Genomic DNA, 25,596 nt, shown 5'->3' with positions numbered 1-25,596 from the left:
GTAAATAAGGCACAACACTCGGTGAAGGTTTTGCAAATGGGGTTACAAGCTTTAGGTTTAACCATGGAGGAAACTCAACAGTTAAGTGCGCTTACGTTGGAGTAGTACTGGGATGGGTGACCTCCTGAGAAGTCCCAGTGTTTCACCCCTGTGAGCATCACCTAGATCCAATGAGTGCTAAGTGTTCCATTTATTTTCATGAGAGATGGATTCATGTTGAATCACTACACATGAAACATGGGTCAATGAGTTTGACTCATCAAGCATCACCTAGATCTAATGAGTGTTAAGTGTTCCATTTATTCTCATGAGAGATGGATTCATGTTGAATCACTACTCATGAAACATGGGTCAATAAATTTGACTAAAAAATCACACAGCTAAATCCTGATGCTGTGAAAATGATCTCCTACTTATCAGCTTTTCAAACTTCTCAATTCTATTGAATTAGTGTGCTCTTCATTTTTTAACAAATGAAACACCACTCTCTTATTATTTTAGCAGCCTCACTCATATCTATATATAAGATCATCAACTTGTTATTCTGCAGCCTCACTCATATCTATATATAAGATCATCAACTTCTTGTTTCTGCAGCCTCACTCATAATAACATTATAATATTAAATATTATTAAAAAACCATTGCAAATTTATACATTAAAATGTTCCCGGAGGCTTGTTTGCATCTGAACGTTCATTCCAAAATTCAAGTGACATCTCAGTGGCAGTGAATATCCTTAACCGTGCCAGAGGAACTGGAAGCAGGGGTTACGGATTTAAGAATTCAGGCATGTACATATCTATTCAAGCCCAATCTAATTATTTGTATCTGCAAATTTGAGTGAGATTTAACACTGATTTCTGCGAATCCAGGATATAAAATGAATGGAACAAATCGGAGATTTGGGGGAAGAGAATCGAAAGGGACACCGTCCATGGCATTGTCATTTGTTGTGGTTATTGTTTCCCTTCTCAGTGGAGCTTCTATCGTTCACAATATATTCAAGCCCAATCTGGTTAGTTTTCTTATTCTTTTTTAAAGTCTATTTTGTTTCGTAAATTTTGGGCAATTTAATCGTCTGGCACGCTTTAAGACATTATTAAAAATTGTACACGATCCTTAGTCTACACCTATGGCAAAAAGAGACATCCAAACTGAAATAAAAACTTTTGTTATTCGGCATTCTGAAGAGAGGTGGTCACGTTCTCTATTAACTTAATCGACAACTACTTGAAACTTCTACAGAGTAATGGCACGTTTTGAGATATTGCTTGAAAATACTTCCTACATGTTAGTTTTTTCTTGAATATTTTTCATGGTATTTAGACCCCTCATATTTTGTCTTTTGAGGAACATGGCTAATGTTATCGCACAGCTACTTCTTTAAAATTATGTATTTATTGGTTACATGTTTACCAATACCTCAATGCCGTTAGACCACAACCTCTTGAACTTTACTTTCTTATTTGGTCTCTTGAATGCCTTGTGTTTGACGAAGGCTATTGAATTCTGACCGACCTAAAAGAATACAACATCTCCAATCCTGAAAGGAAATAGTCAGAATAAAAAAATCTGTTAGTGAAACGTAATGCTAAACCAAGTAGTCAACCCTAAAATTTCCGACCCTAGAAAGAGAGAAAAGAGAGCTGCTTTTTCAAAATAAAGCACAAAAGTTTGATGTTTGCAAAGGGCTGATTTAGTCTTCTGTGAAATGATTGATTGGGTATTACTGAAGATTTCCTGCTAACAATTGCAATCCAATCGTTGTTCCTGCAACTGATCAACTTTTTTCCAACTTTTCCCAAATTATGACATAACCCCTTTGAATTTTTAGCTGAATCTCTTTGTAATTGGTGTCCAATCGGGCAAGGTAATCCTCTTGTTGGGTACACAATGGTGAGACTATTCAGATTTGACTGTCAGCAGAGGTTGCGTGATGGCAATTATTTGTAGTCATAGGGTCATCTATATCTCATGTCCTCCACTACATTTGCATATATCCTACTGGTTAATTTCTGTGAGTGCTAAGTCCTTCTAATATATTTGAATTCTAAACCCCCCTATTCTCAAAACGCTATTCCTTGTCATTTGCCTTGGGTAACACCCACTCTTGTAGAATCAAATTCTGCAACAACTCACATCATGTCCATAAAGTTGGTTCTGTCTCCTTCGGTAGTTGATGCCATTATGACCTGGTCAAATATTAAATCAGCCTTGTACTATTATGATCCTATATGTATTATCTAGGATTTCTAATCTATAAACTCTTAATACTTTCCTACTTGCTTTGCAAATGAAAGCTCAAACAACTTGGAGAAAGAATTATTCTTCAAAATAAAAACAAATGAACAACTCACAACATGCAGATTTTTATCCTGGAAAGCTCCTGCTGTGGAGGAAAAATCAGTATTATGGTTGTGGCAATTTCCCATGTTACCTTCTTTCAAAAATTTAGAAAGAGAGTATTGCAAGTTACAACAAGTGGGCAATCCCCTTGCCCTATATTTCTACCATTTCCCTTTGTTATGAACAGAACTGAACAATATAATAATTTCACAATTTTCTAACTTGTAGACATACCTTTGATGCTTGCATATATGGCTACTTATAAATTTCTAGTCATGATAGCGTTCTCTTGGGCCCAATAAGAATTTCAATCATCATTAGAAGTTGTACAAATGCTTTTATTGTTTTGATTATGGGTTCTACCACATGTACTTTCAGTGGATGTTTCTACAATTGTGGTACAGTCTCTGAGTTTTCCAGTTCTCAGTGTTGCCTACAACTTAAGTCAGTCTTTTGTTCAAATTTTCATGTTCTGAAACATTTTCTAAATCCATTTGGATCACATCTCATTTTCTAAATCGTTCTTATACCTTGTGGAGGCATGCTAACCTTCTGCCTCATCCCTTGACCTTGATTCGTCACCACCTACTTGCTCACACATGCAAGCATATCTCCCTGTAAGGTCCCTTTCTGGGGTTTCTTAGGGATCTGAAACAGTTATTCTGAATTCTCTGTTGTTGCTATGACTTACTACTTACAAACTTTAGGTTGTTGATAGGATATGGGCAATGATAGTATTGGTTCAAGGATGCTATGTACATGTTAGGTTCTTTGTAGGATAGTTGTCTTTTACACTATAATTAATCTTGGAATCCCTGCTATCTCTGATTGAACAATTGGATATATGCTAGTTGATTTAATCTTATTGAAGAGCACATGATTATACTGAGAGCGGGGAGGGGTGAATCAGTACAATAAAAACTTTTGCCAATTTAAAACTTTTTATCGAAGCAATTTTAAATGTTGGAATCAACAATTATGCACATAACACAATAACACAAGATTTACATGGAAACCCAATGCGGGAGAAAACCACGACAAGATAATTGCTTTTATATATAAACTGTTTTTACAATGTTTTGTAGGCTCCAACTTACTAGAGGCTCCAACCCTGGTGTTTATGAGCACCGACTCACTGGAAGCTCCATCTCCCACACTTGTAGGCACCAACCTACTGGAAGCACCAACTCTCGCTTCTGTCTTTGTGAGCACCAACACATTGCACAAAAAACTTCTTTTCCACCTTGACAATGTTGCTCATTCAACGGGTCATCTATACAATTTTGCTCTTCCTTAATCTGATGCTTATATCTGTTTCAAGTCCACATTAACATCTGCGAGATATTCTTCTAACTTTTCTTTTGTAATGACAATACACACTTATAATGTATGTATATACATATCAAACTAATAGATCTGAATATTTATTCTGTTATACTATTCACTTCATCGATCTGCTCCACATTCCCCTTTTTCTTTAAAGATATTCTTCTCTTTTACTTTTACTCAATCTGCTCATCTTTCACATATTTTTAACTTCACAATGAACTCTTAATTAAAAACACATCTTTTGAAATAAAAAGACATGTCTTTTCCTAAAACATGATTTACTACCTTCTGTAATCGCATAACTCACTTTAGTCATAAACCTTGACTTTATTGCACCGATTAACACTTAATGTTTATATGCTTTTAATATTACCAAAAACCTTGTGACCAAAGTAGTTGCACGAGTAGAAATATCCATAGAAGCTAGGTTTATATCCTCTCTTTTTGTGAGCCTTTTTGAGTTCAAATCCATCAAATTTTCTGAATGAATCTCCCATTTGCTTGACAAAGCCTTTGAATGCATGCTCTTGATTATTTGACTCCCCTTCATAGCCTACTCCTGTTTTGCTTGTGGATGGTCTTTGACTATCAATAATTTCTGTTAGAATATCAGAGCTCTTTTCAAATTTGAGACTATTATTCAATTTGATATTGCTTTCCTCTAGGTCCTTTTCAGCCTTTCAATCTCTTGACTTAATTTGGTACACTCCTCATCTTTTGTATTTAGACTATTTTTGATATCAATTCTCAACTTGTTTGGATTTTTTTTGTTGTCTTTATTTCTTTAATTTGCATCTTGTAATTAGTAACTTTCTCTTTCAATTTCTTATTTTGTTTGTATGCATAGTGTAACTTTTCTATGACATCGACATCTTCTTTCTCACTAGATGACTCATCATTTTCTTCTTCTTCATTACATGTCTCATCAACATCTTCATCCTTGCTGCATGCCTCATGAACATCTTCTTTTTGATCACTGGTAATGGCAAAGAAAAGTATCTCATCTTCAACATCATCACTTTGATATTCATCATCGTTTTGCTTTCTTTCTTCGAATAAAAACTCTTTCTGTGCTTGTGAAACTTCTTTTTCTTATGATGGTTCTTCGCATACTTCTTATCCTTTTTCTTTGTGTATTTTTCTTCTTCATCATCATTAGAGTCACTGCTGTTAAGAGGACATTTTGATGCATAATGTTCCGGTCTTCCGCAATTGAAACATTTTAATTTTCCTTTGTAATTTCCATTTCTCTTTTTCAGTTTTCTTTTGAAGTAAGCATCTGATTCACTATTTGAGCTTTCACTTGAAATTTTCTTTCTACTTTTATCCTTTTTAGATGCCTTGAATGCTATTTCCTTCTTTGATTCATTTTCTCCAACTCACATTTCATAAGTAGTAGGATCCCATGTAATTAATCTTTTGTCAATGTGTCTAAATCTGTCCTTTCTTTGATTGCAGATACCTTAGAAGTAAATCTCATAGGGTAATGATCTTAAGATCTTCTCTACTACTAGCCGTTCCTCTACATCTTCCCCAAGCACTTTCATTGAGTTGACAACATCATTTATACGATCAAGAAAAGTGGCAACATTTTCATCCTCCATCATTTTGAGGCTTTAAAAAATGCGCTTTGATGGGTTTGTAGTTTTGCTTTCTTTACATTATCTGCTCCTTCATAAACATTTTTCAACTTGTCCCAAATGTCCTTTGCAGATTTATAGTGCATAACTTTTGCAAATTCTGATTTGGCAAGATTGCATAGAATTGCATGTTTTGCATTAGCATTGTTTTCACATTTTCTCTTTCTGGCTATATTCGTTGGTAGGTTTTGTGGCGGTGTGTAACCATCTAGCACTGATTGCCAAACATCGAATCCAATAGCAGTTAGATAGGTTTCCATTTTTATGCTCCAATAAGCGTAGTTCGTCCCATCAAACATTGGTGTTTTGTTTTAGAATTTTTCGCCCATTGTGCTCTTTTATTTATACCTTCAAGCAGTTTAGCTTTATAGAAGGAACCGACTCTAAGACCAATTAAAGAGCACACGTTTATATTAGGGGGGGTGAAATTTACAACTTTTTATCCAAATAACTTTAAATGCTGGAGAAAACCACGAAAAAATAATTGCTTTTATATATAAACTGTTCTTTTACAATGTTTTGTAGGTTTCAACCTACCAGAGGCTCCATCCCCTATGTTTATAAGCATCGACTCACTGGAAGCTCCAACTCCCACACTTCGCAGGCACCAACTTACTAGAAGCACCAACTCCCGCTTCTGTCTTCGTGAGCACCAACCCACTGCACAAAAAGCTTCTTTTCCACCTTGACAATTCTGTTCATTCACCTGTTGATGGATACAATTTTTCTCTTCTTTAATCTGATGCTTATATCTGTTTCAAGTCGACATTTACATCTGCAAGATATTCCTCTTTATTTAATCTTGAATGGAGCAATTGTTCTAACTTTTTATTTGTAATAACAATACACAATTATAGTATATGTATATACATATTAAATTAATAGATCTGAATATTTATGCTATTATACTATTCACTTCATCGATCTGCTCTACATTCCCCTTTTTCTTTATAGACATTCTTCTCTTTTACTTTTACTCAATCTGCTCATCTTTCACATATTTTTAACTTCACAATAAACTCTTTATTTATATCTTCTATTTCTAAAAATCACATCTTTTGGAATAAGAAGACACGTCTCTCCCCAAAACATGATTTATTACCTTCCTTGATCGCATAATTCACTTTAGTCATGAACCTTGACTTTGTTGCACTGATTAACTCTTATTGTTTATATGCTTTTTAATATTACCAAAAAACTGGTCATATTCCAATTGAACACATCATATTAGATTATTCAGCACACGGCATATTCCTAAAACTTGCATCTATGATGCCTAATTGCATGGATTTGTTCTGCCGTACATGTATTGATTCATTGGATATTCTTTTCGTTGCCTTCAAATTTATAAATTGCTACAGACTTATCCCAGCCGTCTAAACTCCATATGCTGACTTGTCTTTAAATCCCCATTCATTATTAACTTACACCATTCTATTCAAAATCATCCGTATCTGGTATGGTTGCTTTCTTATTGTTATATATATATCTTTAATACTCATCTATATTCTTCTTACGTGGTTGTCAGATTATACTTAGACTGGAATATCAATTGACCATAGTTCTTGGTCTTGTATACGCTTCATGCTATATTACATGGCATCTTCCTGTGATGTTTGTTGGGCTGTTGTTTTTAATTACAAATATGCAGAGATTATTATCACTGTATTAGAGTAATGACCTGTGTACTTTATATGATGTGGAATACTTGTGTAGCTTTCTATTCTTCTTCTTTAATTACTGCATATAAACTTGGCTTGGACTTTGACGGCACTTATATTTGATGCAAACCTGGGTTCTGTTCATCGCTAGATGTATTTATATGAATCTGTTTCATTCCTAATTTGCCCTCTTATTTCGTATTGCTGTAGCCAGGGATTTCTTTCATGGTTGTCTCAATAATGTTTGTCTTATATTGTTTGCTACTTTTCAATCATTATTGACTTGTCGCCACCTTCACACAAATCATCGGCAGTCCATAATCTGCTGAGTCAATTTTATGCACTCATCGCTGCCTTTAGCGAGTTGTTTTATTGTTGTTTATTATTATCTCCTATAGATACAAAAGTCATATAACCATCTTCAATATATTGTCTCTCCTTTGAAGTTGCTGCCTTAGATATATCTTCGATATGCTTTTTCTAGCTACTCATTCATACTGCCTTAATTTGTATTCTCTATATGATTAATGTCTTCTTACGCATTCAAGTCATCTTTATTTTCTGTTATAACTTGGATCTGCTTCATGAAAACTTTATATATACAAAGAATATCTTCATAACCTTTTTCATAGTAAATATGATATCCACTTTCTCGTGATATTTTTTATTCGTAGTATTTGTTGAATTTTTTCAGTAAATCACACAATTAATATTTTTTCATGCTTGCTAAGTGTGTGATTGTTTGATTCTTTGTTCCATGACAATGGTGACTTCTTATTGCATCCTTGACTTTTCGAGCATTGCTTTGGCTTCTCATATGTTAGATACTAATGACAATATCTCACACTCTTCCAAGTACCTTTGACATTGATTATACTTATAGTTTTGTTTATTCAACCCTTTGACATCAATGACAGTACTTCTATCAATCTCCCCTTTTGTCATTGATGGCAAAACCCAAAACTTCTGAATCTCATCCTTTCTCTTCCTCTCCCTCTCTGACATCAATAGCAAAGGGATATCTATTGAAACTAGTCATCAAATGCTCCCCCTATGAAAGTTCTCTCGTACTCCCCTAAGAAGGATTTATCAACGCTCCTTTATGCTTTATTGCTACCATCATTGCATTTGCTTCTTTGAAGTTTCCTCTTTTCAAATTTTGACATCAATGCAATCAACTTTCCTTCTTTTGAATGTAATCTTCAGAACAACTTGTCTTGAATAGTCTTACTCTTTTCTCCAAGGGTCAATAATTGCTCTCATATGTATCTCCCCCTGAACTCATGCATCTCCTTACAAACTAGGAAGTGTATGACGGTCAATAATTGCTCTCATATGTATCTCCCCCTGAACTAATGCATCTCCTTACAAACTAGGAAGTGTATGAACTGCAAGTTGCACTTGCACTTGTTTCTCCTTCTTCTCTAGTTATCTTCCTTCTCTAAACTTTAATAGTTTTTCCTTTGTGATTATCTTTGGCCTCCTGTCTTTTATCATCTCAATGAGTTCCTCCAACATTAAGCCTGCAATGTTTTTCTATGTGCCCATAGTTATTGCACTTATACATACAATAGAGTATGGATTATAATTTATGCTTCTCCATTCATGAGAATTTCTCGTTTATGATCTGCATTCTCTCACCTTGTGACCAAAGTAGTTGCATGAGTAGCAATATCCATAGAAGCTAGGTTTATATCCTTTCTTTTTGTGAACCTTTTTGAGTCCAAATACATCAAATTTTCTGAATGAATCTGCCATGCTACTTCCTTGCTTGACAAAGCCTTTAAATGTATGCTCTTGATTAATTGACTCCCCTTCATAGCCTACTCCTGCTTTGCTTGTGGATGGTCTTTGATTATCAATATTTTCTGTTAGAATATCAAATCAGTTTTCAAATTTGAGACTATTATTCAATTTGATATTGCTTTCCTCCAGGTCCTTTTTAGCCTTTCAATCTCTTGACTTAATTTGGTACACTCTTCTCCCTTTGTATTTAGACTACTTTTCATATCATTCTCAACTTGTTTGGATTTTTCTTGTTGAGTCTTTATTTCTAAATTTGCATCTTGTAATTAGTAACTTTCTCTTTCAGTTTCTTATTCTATTTGTATGCATAGTTTAACTCTTCCATGACATCAACATCTTCTTCCTCGCTAGACGACTTGTCATTTTCTTCTTCTTCATTACATGTCTCATCAAAATCTTCATCCTCGCTGCACGCCACATCAACGTCTTCTTCTTGATCACTGGTCATGGCTAAGAAAAGTATCTCATCTTCAACATCATCACTTTGGTATTTATCATTGTTCTCTCTTGATGAGCTGCTTTCTTTCTTTGAATAAAAACTCTTTTTGTGCTTGTGAAACTTTTTTTTCTTATGATTGTTCTTAGCATACTTCTTATCCTTTTTCTTTGTGTATTTTTCTTCTTCATCATCAGTAGTGTCACTGTTGTTAAGAGGACATTTTGATGCACAATGTCCCAGTCTTCCGCAATTGAGACATTTGAATTTTCTTTTGATCTTTCCATTTCTCTTTTTTAGTTTTCTTTTGAAGTAAGATCTGATTTGCTATTTGAGCTTTCACTTGAAATTTTCTTTTTGTTTTTACCCTTTTAGATGCCTTGAATGCTATTTTCTTCCTTGATTCATTTCCTCCAATTCACATTTAATAAGTAGTAAGGATCCTATGTAATTCATCTTTTGTCAACTTGTCTAAATCTGTCCTTTCTTTGATTGCAGATACCTTAGAATTAAATTTCATAGGTAACAATCTTAAGATCTTCTCTACTACTAGCTGTTCCTTTTCACACTTTCACCAAGGCCTTTCATTGGTTTGACAACATCATCTATACGATCAAGAAAAGTGACAACATTTTCATCCTCATTCCTTTTGAGGCTTTCAAAAATACGCTTTGATGGGTTTGGAGTTTTTCTTTTTTTACATTAACTGCTCCTTCATAAACATTTTTCAACTTGTCCCAAATGTCCTTTACATATTTATTGTGCATAACTTTTGCAAATTCTGATTCGTCAAGATTGCATAGAATTGCATGTTTTGTTTTAGCATTATTTTCACGTTTTCTCTTTCCGGCTGTATCCGTTCGTAGGTTTTATGGCGGTGTGTAACCATCTATCACTGATTGCCAAATCTCGAACCCAATAGCAGTTATAAGTTTCCATTTTTATGCTCCAATAAGTGTAGTTTGTCGCATCAAACATTGGTGTTTTGTTTTGAAAGCTTTCGCCCATTGTGCTCTTTTAGTTCTACCTACCTTCAAGTGGTTCAGCTTTATAGAAGGAACTGACTCTAATACCAATTGAAGAGCACAAGTCAATATTTGGTGGGGGGGGGGTTGAATCAGTATAATAAAAACTTTTGCTAGTTTATAACTTTTAACTTAAATAACTTTAAATGCTAGAATCAACAATTATGCACATAACACTAAATTTACGCAGAAACCCAATGCGGGAGAAAACCACAACAAAATAATTGCTTTTATATATAAATTGTTCTTTTACAATGCTTTGTAGGTTCCAACCTACTAGAGGCTCCAATACCTGTGTTTATGAGCACCGATTCACTAGAAGCTCCAACTCCCCCACTTTGGAGGCACCTACTGGAAGGACCAACTCTCGCTTCTGTTTTCGTGAGCACCAACCCACTGCACAAAAAACTTCATTTTCACCTTGTTGATGTTGCTTATTCAACTGGTGATGGATACAATTTTTCTCTTCTTTAATCTGATGCTCATTATCTGTTTCAAGTCCACATTTACATCTGCAAGATATTCCTCTTTATTTTATATTGAATGGAGCATTTCTTCTAACTTTTCTTTTGTAATGACAATACACGCTTATAGTATATGTAAATACATTTCAAATTAATAGATTTGAATATTTATTCTAGTATACTATTCACTTCATCGATCTACTCCACAATCCCCTTTTTCTTTATAGATATTCTTCTCTTTTACTTTTACTCAATCTGCTCATCTTTCACATATTTTTAACTTCAAAATGAACTTTATTTATATCTTCTATTTCTAAAAATTACATCTTTGGAAATAAAGACGTGTCTCTCCCTAAAACATTATTTATCACCTTCCTTCATTGCATAATTCACTTTAGTCATAAACCTTGACTTTATTGCTCCAATTAACTCTTAATATTTATATGCTTCTAATATTACCAAAAAATGGTCATATTCCAATCGAACACACAATATTAGATTATTCAACACACGACATATTCCTGAAACTTGCATCTATGCTGGCTAATTGCATGGATTTGTTCTATCGTATATGTTGTTGGCTCCTGATTTAACAGTTTTTGAATAACCCAATGATAAGAACAAATATATCTAGGGTGTAGGAAATTCTCATGTTCAAAACACCTATTCAGACATCGGGGCCAACTATAAGGCTAAACTCCTTCACTTTAGGCTTTGCAAAACCTAGGCGGGTAGACCTTAGATTCTATTATGTGACCAGTGCAAAAACCATAAATCGGAATCTATACAAAGCAGATTAAAAACCCCAAATCCTTCTATACTTATGTAATAATAGAGCCATGAAACAATTAATAACATGATTTATGCATTCACAAGCTAAGTGAGGGCTGACCTTTTCAGCTCTACAACATGAAAGGGAAAATATATTGATTATAAATGGATATCAGCATAACCCACATATGAAGTGACAAGAAACATGGTTGATCCTCTAATTGATTAGTGCTTTATCTATTGGGCATTCCATAAATCACAAACATACATTAAGGATATCAATGATATATCACATACATCAAGATATTGGATCTATCCATTCACCTTGTGAATCAGAGATCTGTGCTCAAAATGAATCTCATACTCATAATATCCTTCTCATGAAACTTGCAACCCTGTCGGGATAAGTAAGCATTTACTTGATTCGTTGAATTAATAGAAAAGCCTATCAAGACACACAACTTTAAGGAGTTGCAATTGGATTTAAGCTCTTTGTTCATAAACCACAAAACATTGTAGACAATAGAGATAGGAGACGAGAATCAGAATGAAACTAAAAATACTTTGCTGCTCTTTATTCATTTCCTTGAAACAAATACATTAAAGATGTATAAAAATAACTCATGAAACAACTAATAGATCAGAACTTTCACTAAAAACTCCATTAATGCTGTTCATACAAGAGAAATGCTGAGGATGTGGAAACACAGCTAGAGCTTTGCTCAATAGACTGGAACCAACCCACTCCACAAAAAGAGAAAAGAAGAGAATAAGTAGAAGAGGAAGAATTCCCGAATCGGATCTGAAATTGCCAATTGTCTAGTTGAAAATTTTCCACTTGCTACTCGCAAAACATTTCTCCTCTTCCATCTTCCAACCGAAAATCAAATCTGATCTCGCTCAAAGGAGCCAAATCTGCTGCCAAAGTTTTGTGCCAAAATGCCTGTCAAAGGTTTTAAAAGAAAAATAACACCTCTAGTAACATTTCTACTAAATTTGGCGGATACCCTCTTCACTAGTTGCTCTTAAATTGAAGCTGATGCTCCAAGGTAAAAACAAAAGGTTTTGTTTAGAATGCCCCCCTGTTTTACAAAACTGTGAATAACTTTTTACTAGTTATACCTACACATAAACCGATGGCAAAAACAGATTCCTCATCTTCTCCCGTTTCCAATGATATATGATACTTGACATTTTGGCTAAAAATGATGCCCAAGGCATGCATTTGAAGTTTTAGGTCAAAGACTAATTAACAGACCCTTACATTGCAAAAATTTACCTTTTTATAATGTTTGAACTTTACAAAATAAACCTAGATTTATTTAAAAGGTCTCCACGTTGAAAATGAAGGAAATTAATAGAAAATTATTATTTTGGAAATCTGAAAATTTCCTCTTATTTGAATTCGGGTCAATCTTTGTCAACTCCTCTATGTGACACGTGTTGCTTTTTCATTGGATAATCCCACCTGCATCATCATCCTTGTCATCACAGCCAACTCACCCAAGGTGGGTCCTGCGTGCCATGTGGCAAAATTGTCTCTGGAGGTTTTCACGCAGTTAGGGTTGTAACCGCTCCAGAGTTACGACTAACTGCTACTCGACGCATCATCCAACATCATGCTGCCACACGTCTTCATTCCGACGTTTCTTCATGCTACAGTGTTTCTTCGATGCTCCAGAATTCGGAATTGCGCCACATGGCGGATGAGTGTAACTCCAGAGGCCTCTTAGTGGTTAAGCACCTAATCGTTCCGACCTTGTGAGCGGTTCGTCGTAAGGTCGTGGTGGTTTTCTTAAACCACCTAATCCTACGCTTAACTGTCAGGCGTAACTTTGCGACTTCCTCTTTGACTGTGCAGTTAACCTTCTGATCTTACGTTGTCTTTTCAGCTTGTGCCACGTGGCACCCCTTTATTTGCCCATCGGATTCTGCATTATCCACGTGTTCTATAAAAAATTTACTTGACGAACATTTGCGCTTGACCTCGGGCCCCACTGTGTGCATGAGCACTCCTATGTCATAAGCTAAGAGCTTTAAGACATCTAAGGTTTTCGCTCGTTGACATAAAAACATAAAGGAACATTTGCACTCAAGGCATTTAGGATAAACCTGCCTCATTCCTTGTCACCTGTGCGCGCTAGCTTTGTCACAAACTGCTGCTTCTAACCCCATCAATGGCGACAACTTTCTTCCTCATCAACATAGTCAATAAAAACTGTGGATTGAAACCGCACACGCCATTCCTTGTGGCATCGCAGGTGGACTCCATTCATTTGCCACGTACACTTCTGCAATCAGTCTAAATTGAGAGCTGGGAGGAAAATAGTTCATCGACCTCCAACACGTCTCCTGCTATGAGATATTAGTTGCAACATCCCAGATCTCTAGTGATTTGCAATTAGCTAAGTGTGCACATTAGAAACGAGCTCCTCAAAATCCCTTGCAATCTCCATCTGTTGTTTTAGTGTTGAAATTTGATTTCTTTTTGAATTCCTCATATTAAGTCTCTGTTGGAAATAACACGAGCATGTAATAGGCTAGGCATTTGGATGACCTACTCCACTAGGCAACTTTCCATGTTTGCTAAGGACTCCCATGACCAAGAAGAAGAAGGGAAAATTTGGATAGGATTTCTCTACAACAAGATCGAGATTTGAACATGGTGCCTCTAGTTAATTTGGGCTCCCTTGAATGGTTTTGTAAGGTCAAACTCAGCCTTGTAAGCCACGAGTCTAGGCATTTCAACGTCGGCTAGATCGAGTTCCATTCAACCAAAATTAGCTTGCGACCAGTCTTTAACCTTGTGTGGTTAGAGTGAAAAATGATGCCAACTGCCTCCATAAAGATGCGCATTAGTGCACAATTTCAAACAATTTACAAAAGCTTTTATAGGGGCTCAATTAGCAAAGTTTCTCAATGTGGTACTCAAAATTCACTTGCAATTTTGAGTCCCATCAATTGCTTTGTCTGAGGATGCATGCTTGATGCAGAGATAAACTCAATGGAAGTAAAAACAAAAGGAACCAGCACCAGAAAGAGATAGATAGTAATATTCCTCTAATTAATTCATCAAATGAACAATATATACACTTGCTCTCCTACAAATTTCTTCTTCCTGTAATTTCATATCCAAAAACTTGACCTAAACCTAAACCTAAAAATTCTATTTATATTTGCTAGGACGGTCTACAGAACATTCTAGATTATTACAAAATAGGAAGAACGGCTTACAGAATACTCTAGATCAATATAGAATACGGAGAAGAATGACTCCACAATGGTCTAAACGAATCCCAAGAAAAAATCTTATCCTAATGACGAAATCGGGATAAATTCCTCAAGTTGGCTCGTGTAGAAATCACGTCCAAAATTTTTATGTGGGTGCTCTTGCACCATACTCCCCAGGAAATTTTATGTCAAGCCCACTTGAGATGAGCTCTTGGAGAGTGGTACCCTACTTCGTGATATCTTGTTCAGTCATCCACACAGCATCTACATTCGAATAACCTTTGAGTTTTACGAAGTATTGCTTGGACTCCCTTCCTCTTGTTTGCTTTATGACTTTGGTGTCAAGTATCCTTTCGAGCTGTGGTGTCTTCTTAAATGGTAGGTGTTGAATGTCTTCTATATCAACAATTTGTCTTGTATCAATTTCTTCATTGGGTGCTTTGAATGGTGCGAGGTTTGTTATGTTGAAGATGGGAGAAATGCCAACCTCAGGTGGCGATCGAATCTCATAAGCATTGGTTCGAAACTTCTTCGATATTTGACAAGGACCAAGTTTTCTCAACATAAGCTTGGTAGATTTTCCTTTTGGTAGCCTCATTTTCTTGAGATTTGCCCATGCTAAATCTCCCACTTCAAATTCTAAGTGTCTCCATTTCTGATCTGCATGCTTCTTATACTTGTTAGAGGTTTGTTGGAGTTGTGCTTTGACTTCATCATGGATTTTGATATGGCTGTAGCAAATTCTTCTCCTTGGGCACTAACTTGTTGCTGTGAACTCATATCTCTTAACTTGAAGATCCCTCTAGGATGAATTCCATACACCACTTGAAATGGTGACTTCCTTGTACTTCTATTGGAGTCATTATATGCAAATTCAGCTTGGGGTAGGATTACATCCCATTTTGCTACATGTTGTCTTGCGAGTGTTCTTAACAAATTGCTCAATGTTCTATTAACTACCTCTGTTTGGCCATTAGTTTGAGGGTGGTAGGCTGATGAGAATGATAAATTGATTCCAAGTTTCCTCCATAAAGTTCTCCAAAAGTGTCCTACAAACTTCACATCCTTGTCTGAAACTATGTTGAGAGGTAGCCCGTGAATCCTTATGACTTCCTTGAAAAAGAGATTTGCTATATGAGAAGCATCATTGGTTGACTTACATGGTAAGAAGTGAGCCATTTTGCTGAACCTATCTACTACAATAAATACACCATCATGCCCCTTTTGTGTCCGTGGCAGCTCCATTACAAAATCCATCGTTATGCTTTCCCAAGGTCCAGATGGTATTGGCAAAGGTTGATAAAGCCCTGTATTTGTAGTCCTTCGTTTGGCCCTTTGACAAATCATACATGTTTCCACAAAGTTTCTAACATCAGTCTGAAGTTTAGACCAATAATAGTACCTTCTAACCAATTCTAAAGTTTTATCCAAACCAAAATGTCCACCCATTGTTCCACTATGCTTCTGTTTGATAATGTTTGTCCTCATAGTGCACCTGGGTACACATAGTTGTCCTCATTTGAAAAGAACTCTGTCTTGTATCAAAAAATCAGGAAAATCAACATGCTATCTTTCACCAAACTCCATACATGGTCAACATGGTATCTTTTACCAACATGGTCTTTGTCGGAAACAACACGAGCATTTAACAGGCTAGGCGTTTGGACAACCCACTCCACTAGGCAACTTTCCATGTTTGCTAAGGACTCCCATGACCAAGGAGGAGGGAAAATTTGGATAGGATTTCTCTACAATAGGATCGGGATTTGAACACGGTGCCTCTAGCTAATTCGGGCTCCATTGAATGGTTGCGTAAGGTCAAACTTAGCCCTGCAAGCCATGAGTCCAGGCATTTCAACTTCGGCCAGATCGAGCTCCATTCAACCAAAATTAGCCTGCGACCAGTCTTTAACCTTGTGCGGTCAGAGCGAAAAATGATGCCAACTGCCTCCATAAAGATGCGCATTAGTGCACAATTTCAAACAGTTTACAAAAGCTTTTATAGGGGCTCAAATAGCAAAGTTTCTCAATATGGTACTCAAAATTCACTTGCAATTTTGAGTCCCCCGACTCCCATCACATGTATTGACTCATCGGATAGTCTTTTCGTTGCCTTCAAATTTATAAATTGCTACAGACTTATCCCAGCCTTTTAAATTCCATATGCTGACTTGTCTTTAAATCCCCATTCGTTATTAACTTCTTCCATTCTATTCAACATCATTCGTATCTGGTATGGTTGCTTTGTTATATATATATCTATGTATAAATCTTATCTATATTATTTTTACGTGGCTGTCAGATTATACTTAGACTGAAAATGAATTGACCATAGCTCTTTGTCTTGTATACCCTTAATGGTATATGGCATCGCATCTTCCTGCGATGTTTGTTGTGCTGTTGTTTTAATTACAAATATGCAGAGATTATTATCGCTGTATTAGAACCATGACCTGTGTACTTTATGTGACATGGAATACTTGTGTAGCCTTCTATTCTTCTTGCTTAATTACTGGATATGAACTCGGCTTGGACTTTGATGGCACTTATATTTGATGCACACCTGGGTTCTGTTCATCTCTAGATGTATTGATAGGAATCGGTTTCATTTGTAATTTGCCCTTTTATTTCTTATTGCTATAGCCAGAGATTTCTTTTATGGTTGTCTCTATAATGTTTGTCTTATATTGTTTGCTACTTTTCAATCATTATTGACTTTTCACTGCCTTCACAGAAATCATCGGCAGTCATACTCTGCTGAGTCAATTTCATGCACTCATTGCAGCCTTTAGAGAGTTGTTTGATTGTTGTTGTTTATTATCTCCTATAGATATATCTTCAATATGTTGTCTCTCCTTTGAAGTTGCTGCCTTAAATATATCTTCGATATGCCTTTTCTAGTTACTCACTCATACTGCCTTAATTTGTATTGCCTATATGATTAATGTCTTCTTATGCATTCAAGTCATCTTTATTTTCTGTTATAAAAGACTTAGATCTGCTTCATGAAAACTTTATATATACAAAGAATATCTTCATAACCCTTTTCATAGTAAATACGATATCCATTTTCTCATGGTATTTGATTCATAGCATCTGTTCAAGTTTTTCATTATATCACACAATCAATATTTTTTCATGCTTGCTAAGTGTGTGATTGTTTGATTCTTTGTTCCATGACAATGGGGACTTCTTGTTGCATCCTTGACTTTTCGAGCATTGCTTTGGCTTCTCGTATGTTAGATACTAATGACAATATCTCACATTCTTCCAAGTACCTGTGACATTGATTATACTTATAGTTTTGTTTATTCAACCCTTTGACATCAACGACAACACTTCTATGACTTATATCAGTATTTGGTGTAATAACATCTCAGTTAAATCTGATAAGACTGACTTGAAATGATTTTAGTACTTATATTGGTTTTCTCTGGTTTGAACTGACCCAATAGTGGACAAACAATAAAGTTTCCGAATGATGATCCTTCGATATGATCAAGCTCCTTTTCCCTCTTCCTAGTCTGACGAGTTTCTAAATATCTTTTCACTTTTCTTTTTGTTGTACCTGATGGATGCTGACATCCCAAAGGATTGATAAGTTTGTTTTTCTTCCTCCTAGAATGCACATGCACTCCTATATAATGATGCAGTGAGCCTCCGAGGGTACCCTTACTGGAGGTAATATGGATCCCTGCAAATAACCACATAGCAAAAACACAACAACAATGCAAGATCTGAAACCAAATGTAACTCTTTATTCACATAAAACAACTGTTTACATGCAATATGCCCGACTGTAAGGCCTTTTAGGTTAGGGCCAAATACAATAGCAATTACAAAAATAGTTCTGCAAGATCCCTCAAGATCCAATCCCAACACTAGCTTGTCCATATCCACACTCTGGTAGAAACCTCGAAGGAAGATCTCAACTTGTGCTCGCAAGCCCACCAAACAATCTCCTTATTTCCCAATCCTCAACTACTAGCCCTTCTCAAAGTTCGCTCTTTTGCCACATCCTCTTCTCCAAGTTGGATGAAATAATGCCCAAAGACTCCACAAAAACCCCCACTTATACCCAACTAAGCCACAGGTCGGCCTAGCCCATTACAAATTAAAATAAACCATTACATTAAATATATGCATAAGCCACAAGTTGGCTGCAACACTCATTAGCTACCTACAACCCAAATTAAATGCCAAAAGTCGTCTAACAGACAACTCGGGCAACATAGAAGCCAAGACCAAACCGAGTGTCAGAGAAACCATGTTGAGTATCAGCAACTCCACCAAGCATAACCAAGCTACATCATTGACCGAGCCAACTCGGGCAACACTACTACCGAGTTCCCAGTGTAAACCGAGCCATAGTATATGCCGAGTTCCTCCTTTGACAACCGAGTCCCTTTAATAACTGAGCTACTTTGTTAATACAACAACCACAAACAACTTAGTATCGACCGAGCCACACCTCTTCCATTGACCGAGTCCTCCAACTCCAAGGTCAAACCACACCAATATGCAAGATTGCTAGCCAACCAAGGATGCTCCTGCATCAGACACCCTAGGTTTGAGAAGATGTTCTTAATAGCTGGAAGAACACTTCTGAGATTCAACACATAAATCCCAAATTGGTTCTTCACATACATATCCTCCAAGTCATCAACTTGTACACTCTTTCCCTTGTTTTTCTTCTGCTTCTTCACATCCATCCTCAGTGTTCCATAGGTTTACTTTCCACACCGATCTCTAACCCTCTTAGAATTTGCTAACTCAACTCGGCTACCAATACTCAGGTTCCTTCTATTGAGCTCTTCATTTTGCAAAGGAATCAGGGAATGCTTCCTGCCACCTTTCACAATTGAGAACACATTCTTGACACAATCATGCACAACCCTGCAATCATATTGCCAAGGTCTACCAAGCAACAAATGACAACTGTTCATGTCCACAAATATCACACAACACTTGATCCTTATATTGCCCAATCTAGAAATCAATAACGCACTGCTCCCTTACTTTCAAAGCATGCTCACCTTGCAACCAGCCAATTCTATTAGGATAAGGATGTCTCATTCTTCTCAAACCAAGTTTCTGAACCATCTCCTCAGCAACAAGGTTATTAGTACTACCACTATCCACAATCACATTGTAGACTTTACCACCAGAGTTACAAGAAGTCTTGAACAAACTAGTCCTCTGACAAGATTCCAGTGTCCTCTGACCAACCAATACTTGCTGAACTATTAAATTCTCTCCTTGTTGAGGTTTATTGGTAAGGTTTTTAGCCTCATTCACAACACTAGCTCTTCTGTCACCAGCCTTAGGACATTCATAATATCTATGTCCTACTCTACCACATGTGTAACAAGTACCCTCAAACTCACCTCTACTTGTCCTTCTCTTCTGATCAACAGGTTTTGGTTCATCTTCAACACTTGGTTTAGCTTTTGTCGAGCTATCCTACTTCTCCTTCCCTCTGGAATTACCTTGACTTTTCCTCTTCAACTTATCTTCCGCCTTCAGGGCATACTGATAAGCGTCCTCAACTGAATCAATCTTCAACATACTAACCTCATCTTGAATATTGAATGTCAAACCATTAATGTACTGAGCTACCTTCTCCTTTGACAATTCTCGATGCCTAGACCGAATAGTCAACTTGTAGAACTCCGCGGTATAATCTTTCACAAACATATCTTTTTGCTTCAAATTCTGCAAGCTCTTGAACAATTCAAGTTCATAATCAGCAAGAATGAACTTAGCCTTCAACTTAGTTACCATCATTCTCCATCTAGTGATCTTCATTTCACCTTCCTCCTCTCTGTCTCTTTGCAGTTCTTTCCACCAAAGAGCAACAGGTCCCTTTAACTTAGTTTGTGTACAACCTTACTTTGAGTGGATCCTCAATATCCTCAAGCTCAAAATAGTCTTCCAATTCACCATTCCAATCAATTAGGTCTTTAGGATTCAAAGTACTTGAGAAATTATAAACCTTCATCTTAGGCTTCAACTTCAATTGAGATCCAAGTCTAGCAAATTGGCCAGCCCTAGTTCTAACAAGTCTTTCCACACGATCAGTTTTGTTTTCACCACTTGATCCAAAACCTTCAAAGTCTTCAGCAACCTCTTCATAACCATCTTTAGTACCCACATGCCAAGGTACACCACCTATAGCACTTACAATTTCAGCAATCATGTCACTTTTCATCAATGCCATCTCAGATTTGAAACTGGCTTTAACCTCCATTTTGGATTTAAAATCCGCTTTAACCTTCTCTAAGATCCTTTCTTCCACAGCATCACTAAGATCATCAATCGCCCTAGGGTCCAATCTTCGTAGAGGCATCTTCCAAGATTCTTGCAAGCCCAAAGCAATAAATCCACAAATCCAAAAGATCAATCAGCTCCACAAGATCAACCTTCTCTTCTAGCCTTCACCTAAGTCCTAGTGCAAATTGCCTCAACTTTGGCGCTTGGTCTACACACTCAGGAACAATTGTGCTCTAATACCATCTGATGCAGCGAGGCTTCGAGGGTACCCCTATTGGAGGTAATCTGGATCCCTGCAAATAAACACATAGCGAAAACACAACAACAATGCAAGATTTGAAACCAAATGTAACTCTTTATTCATATATAACAACTGTTTACATGCAAATGCCCGGCTATAAGGCCTTCCGGGTTAGGGCCAAATACAATAGCAATTACAAAAATAGTTATGCAAGATCCCTCAAGAGCCAATCCCAACATTCGCTAGTTCAGATCCACACTTTGGTAGAAACCTCCAAGGAAGATCTCAACTTGTGCTCGCAAGCCCACCATACAATCTCCTTGTTTCCCAAGCCTCAGCTACTAACCCTTCTCAAAGTTCGCTCTTTTGCCACATCCTCTTCTCCAAGCTGGATGAAATAATGCCCAAATACTCCACAAACAGCCCTACTTATACCCAATTAAGCCACAGGTCGGTCTAGTCCATTACAAATTAAAATAAACCGTTACATTAAATATATGCATAAGCCACAAGTCGGTTGCAACACTCATTAACTACCTACAACCCAAATTAAATGCCAAAAAAGTCGACTCACAGACAAATCGGGCAACACAAAAGCCAAGACCAAATCGAGTGTCAGAGAAACCATGCCGAGTATCAGCAACTCCACCAAGCATAACCGAGCAACTCGGGCAACACTACTGTAGAGTTCCCAGTGTAAACCGAGCTGCAGTATAATTCGAGTTCCTCCTTTGACGACCGAGTCCCTTCAATAACCGAGCTACTCGGATAATACAACTACCATGAACAACTCAATATCGACTAAGCCACGCCTCTTCCTTTGACTGAGTCCTCCAATTCCAAGGTCAAACCACACCAATATGCAGGATTGCTAGCCAACTAAGGATGCTCCTGCATCAATAAATGTGTTCGTGTAATGGAGGAGTTGCCTTCTAAGAGGCACGTCGCATCATGCTTATACCTTATCTTTAAATAATTGCACCTGTTCCATAATTAATTATTATTGTTACTTGTTATCGTCTTCAAATCTAATTGATGCCTATAATATTAATCTTATGTTATGCTCTCCTAAGTTAAGTCAAATCCTATATTTGTTATCGGTGCATTGCTATTCTCCATAAGCACTATCTAATAGAGTGGGTGATTAATCATGGGACTAGTCAATGTACTTCTTAGTATCATGATACTCTGTTACGTGCCTAATCAATTATCTTTCTCAAGGTGACAATGAGAAAGAAGTAATGTAGTGATTATAATGAATATACCCCTCATCTTTGTGGCTGCAATCATTGTCAGGTAAATTATGTTTTGGGAATAGCTAATTGTGTGTTAAGAAGTGTCAGTTAGTGAAGGCTTTATAATGTGATGGTTAAGTTGCAACCCTTCAAGTACTATTTGTATACTTGTCATGACGAGAAAGGTATCATATTCAGTCTTATGTATTCCTAGTTTGCGTGGTACTGTGATGTGATGTACTGGAGATAAACATTAATGGAATGAGCAATCTGGTTTTGTGGAGCATTTTGTTGCATTTACTTCTATGTTATGTTCTTCCATTACTTCTGTAGCATGTATTAAAACCAGTTTACCCGTGATGGTAAACAGCAGTGACTGATATTTGTTTAGGTGCTTTGAGACTAAATCTTTCTTTAACAAGAGTCACTGATAATAAGGTCATTATAATAATTGCTCAATAGATAGTTTGCTCCTTCAGTCCCAAACTCTTGGTGTGGTGGAATCCCTATTGTAGACAATGTAACCCGATACATTTGACCAGTTGCTGATATCAATTATCTGTACACAACTGTCTAATAAACTTGTGGTACTATCTATCATTACGAGACTCTTAGTTTAGTAACGATCTACATGTTTTGCCTTTCATGTTGAATGTGTTTCTATTTAGATTATGTTTGTGATGGTTAATTGTACTTAAACCGTCTATTGGCAAATTTGATTGTCTTATTGTTCCTCGATACTAGCTGCTGCTTGTTTTAAATAACAATAGTGCCATCTTATGAAGTCGCCACTATAATTTTGTCACTGTTCTTACATATTGCTGGTCAAAGACCCAATATATGTTATTAGTACCTTTTCATTCAGTTTCTTTTTATTCTAATTATTTATTATATTTTAATTGTATAATTTGTTTATTATCAAATCTTATTTCTAAAAGGGGATGCTGTAATTAGGGTTTCAAACGAGGGGATATGACACTCTTACATGCCATCTTCCTCATTCATTTGTGACCATCTTTGATCTTCTACCTTACACGCCACTTGCCCTCTTCTCATTTAATCTTACATCTTGATCAAGTCCCATCAATGGATCTTCTTCTCCCTTGGATACTTGTCACAATGCTAAGGCTTCAATAAATGTATCTGAAATCCTAACCTTCCATTTAATCTTACCTTCTTGGAAAATCTATTGGAGGCTTACCCTCCCATTTGATCATCCATCTCTTTTCAAAGCTTATGCTGCTATTTATTTTTAAAATCACTCATTTTTTGCATAATTCTTATATTACATTTTGCTTATTATCTTCATTGTTTTGCTCTATTTGAGTGTGCTTTTGTTTGAATCATAGATTTTTTTTTGCACCACATTTTGTGCCCTTCCCTTACAATTTGGTGTTCTAGCTCTTATCCAAGTCTATTTCTGGTCGAAAACTAAAAATTTGATGTCATATCTTTGCATGGTGATCCAAATAGCTGTCTCGAACTTAATGCACTTGATTGCTTACTTGTCTACCCTCAATTGGAAGGACAAGGGCACTTGGGGCAACCTCGACCCTCCAACTTAAACCCAAACTCAAATGCGTCAATGCCAAGTTCTTGCTAGTTGTTCCTCAATCCCAAGGTCTCAATATGATTGTTGGAAGTTAATTTACAAAACACCTCAAGAATTATTATATAAGAGAATTATTTCAATTCATTTTCAATCTCAATTCAACATCAAGCATAAGCATTCACGTTCACACACTTAAGACTATATTTCGTCTCATCATATTCTTCAGATTAAGCATTGTGGCAAGTTACAACCACTTTCATGCATCATGTCTTTGTGATTGGTTTCCTTTGTGTCATGTCATGTTATTGCATTAACACATGTGAAGACATTAAAAGAGCATTACAACAAGTTTGAGGTAAAAGATTCAACATTCTACTTTCTTTTAAAAGATGAAGAGTTGGGACTCTTTCTAGAGGTGGTGATAGTGAAAGGGTGTGACCATTGAGAATGGAAGACATTGTCTAGAGGTGTAACCGTCCCTCACTAAAGATATAAAGGGGAAGAAGGATCAAATGGAATCGAGGAAAGGGAGTAGAGGAGATCTAGAGCATATTTTGAGAAGTATAAGGAGTGATTTGAAATAAGAATTGAGAAGGAAAGAAGAAAAATAAGATATGTAGATCTAGAAGAAGAGGATGTGCAAACCTTGAATCAAAGGTAGTAGAGACAAATTTGAGAAGTGAGAGATAGGTGAAGATTAAACAGGGAGTGAAAGGGGCATCATTTGTTGTCAAACAAATGCTTCTTTTCACAACCAAAGGGTGTGATCCTTTTACACGGGCGCTAAGAAATGAAGGGTGGACTCCCTACACTTAAAGTAAATATTAAAGAGAAGGTTCCATTTGAAGAAGTGATGTAGGAGCATCCTGGATGTAAGGGAAATCTTGCATCACCCAAAAATATTTTTCTTTTTGTCTTTTTAATAAGGGTTATTTCATTACAGAGTTGCTATTTGTGGAAGCTTACTATTCGTAGTAAGTTTGTCATACGAGCTCAGAATGTTGTAATTTCATAGGTGGAGGTTCCTCTTAGATATATCACCTTGCCAATTGAGTTTCTTTGCCATATCATATGTATTGGTGAAGTTATTGAGGATTTTAAGTATAGATTTTTGGTATAAAAACTTTAAACTCAATTTTGAAGGCCTTAGGGTCTCCGAAAAGGGGTCAAATGTTGGCTGACTAGAGCTTGCGCAAGTTGGGCATCGTAGATCAAGAGCTTCCATTTTCAAAGAGTGGTTATGATAGCCAATCAGATCTACGGTTAAAAAGTTATGGCCTCCGGAAGTTTGGCTACCTAAAAATATAATTTGTAATTGTCTTGAGCCGATTATTATGATAATAGATAAGCTTCTATTATTACTTAATGGTTATCTATTGTAAATATTAGAATGTTTCTAATATTAGTTAGTCTGTAGTTATTTGTTAGCTTTCTTTTAGCTAGAATAGAATATTTTTATTCTTTACGACTGTTTTCCAAGGAAACATTGTTTTATTCTTTTGTATATATTGACCTCTCGGTCTCTGTTAATAACAAACAAGTATTTTACCAATTACTTTGTAATTTGACTTTAGAGCCAATTCT

The 25,596-nt window shown here is 36.3% G+C and overlaps 1 protein-coding gene across 1 annotated transcript in view; it reads left to right on the top strand.

Annotated features, from left to right (window-relative positions):
• Nucleotides 1–629: 629 nt before the first annotated feature.
• Nucleotides 630–25,596, top strand: part of LOC149537149 (uncharacterized) — a 43,193-nt gene continuing 18,226 nt past the window's right edge. The window contains exons 1-2 of the mRNA XM_089804913.1: nucleotides 630–789; nucleotides 875–1,017. Of these exons, the coding sequence (XP_089661039.1) occupies nucleotides 883–1,017 (135 nt within the window). The 5' untranslated portion in view covers nucleotides 630–789; nucleotides 875–882. The remainder of the gene's footprint in view (nucleotides 790–874; nucleotides 1,018–25,596) is intronic.

The sequence above is a fragment of the Cupressus sempervirens genome, chromosome 10, assembly GCF_028749045.1.
Source record: "Cupressus sempervirens isolate cs-2001-9-10 chromosome 10, ASM2874904v1, whole genome shotgun sequence".
Lineage (NCBI taxonomy): Eukaryota > Viridiplantae > Streptophyta > Pinopsida > Cupressales > Cupressaceae > Cupressus > Cupressus sempervirens.
The sequence above is the reverse complement of the archived record's forward strand: the minus strand, read 5'-3'. Positions and strand labels throughout refer to the sequence as shown.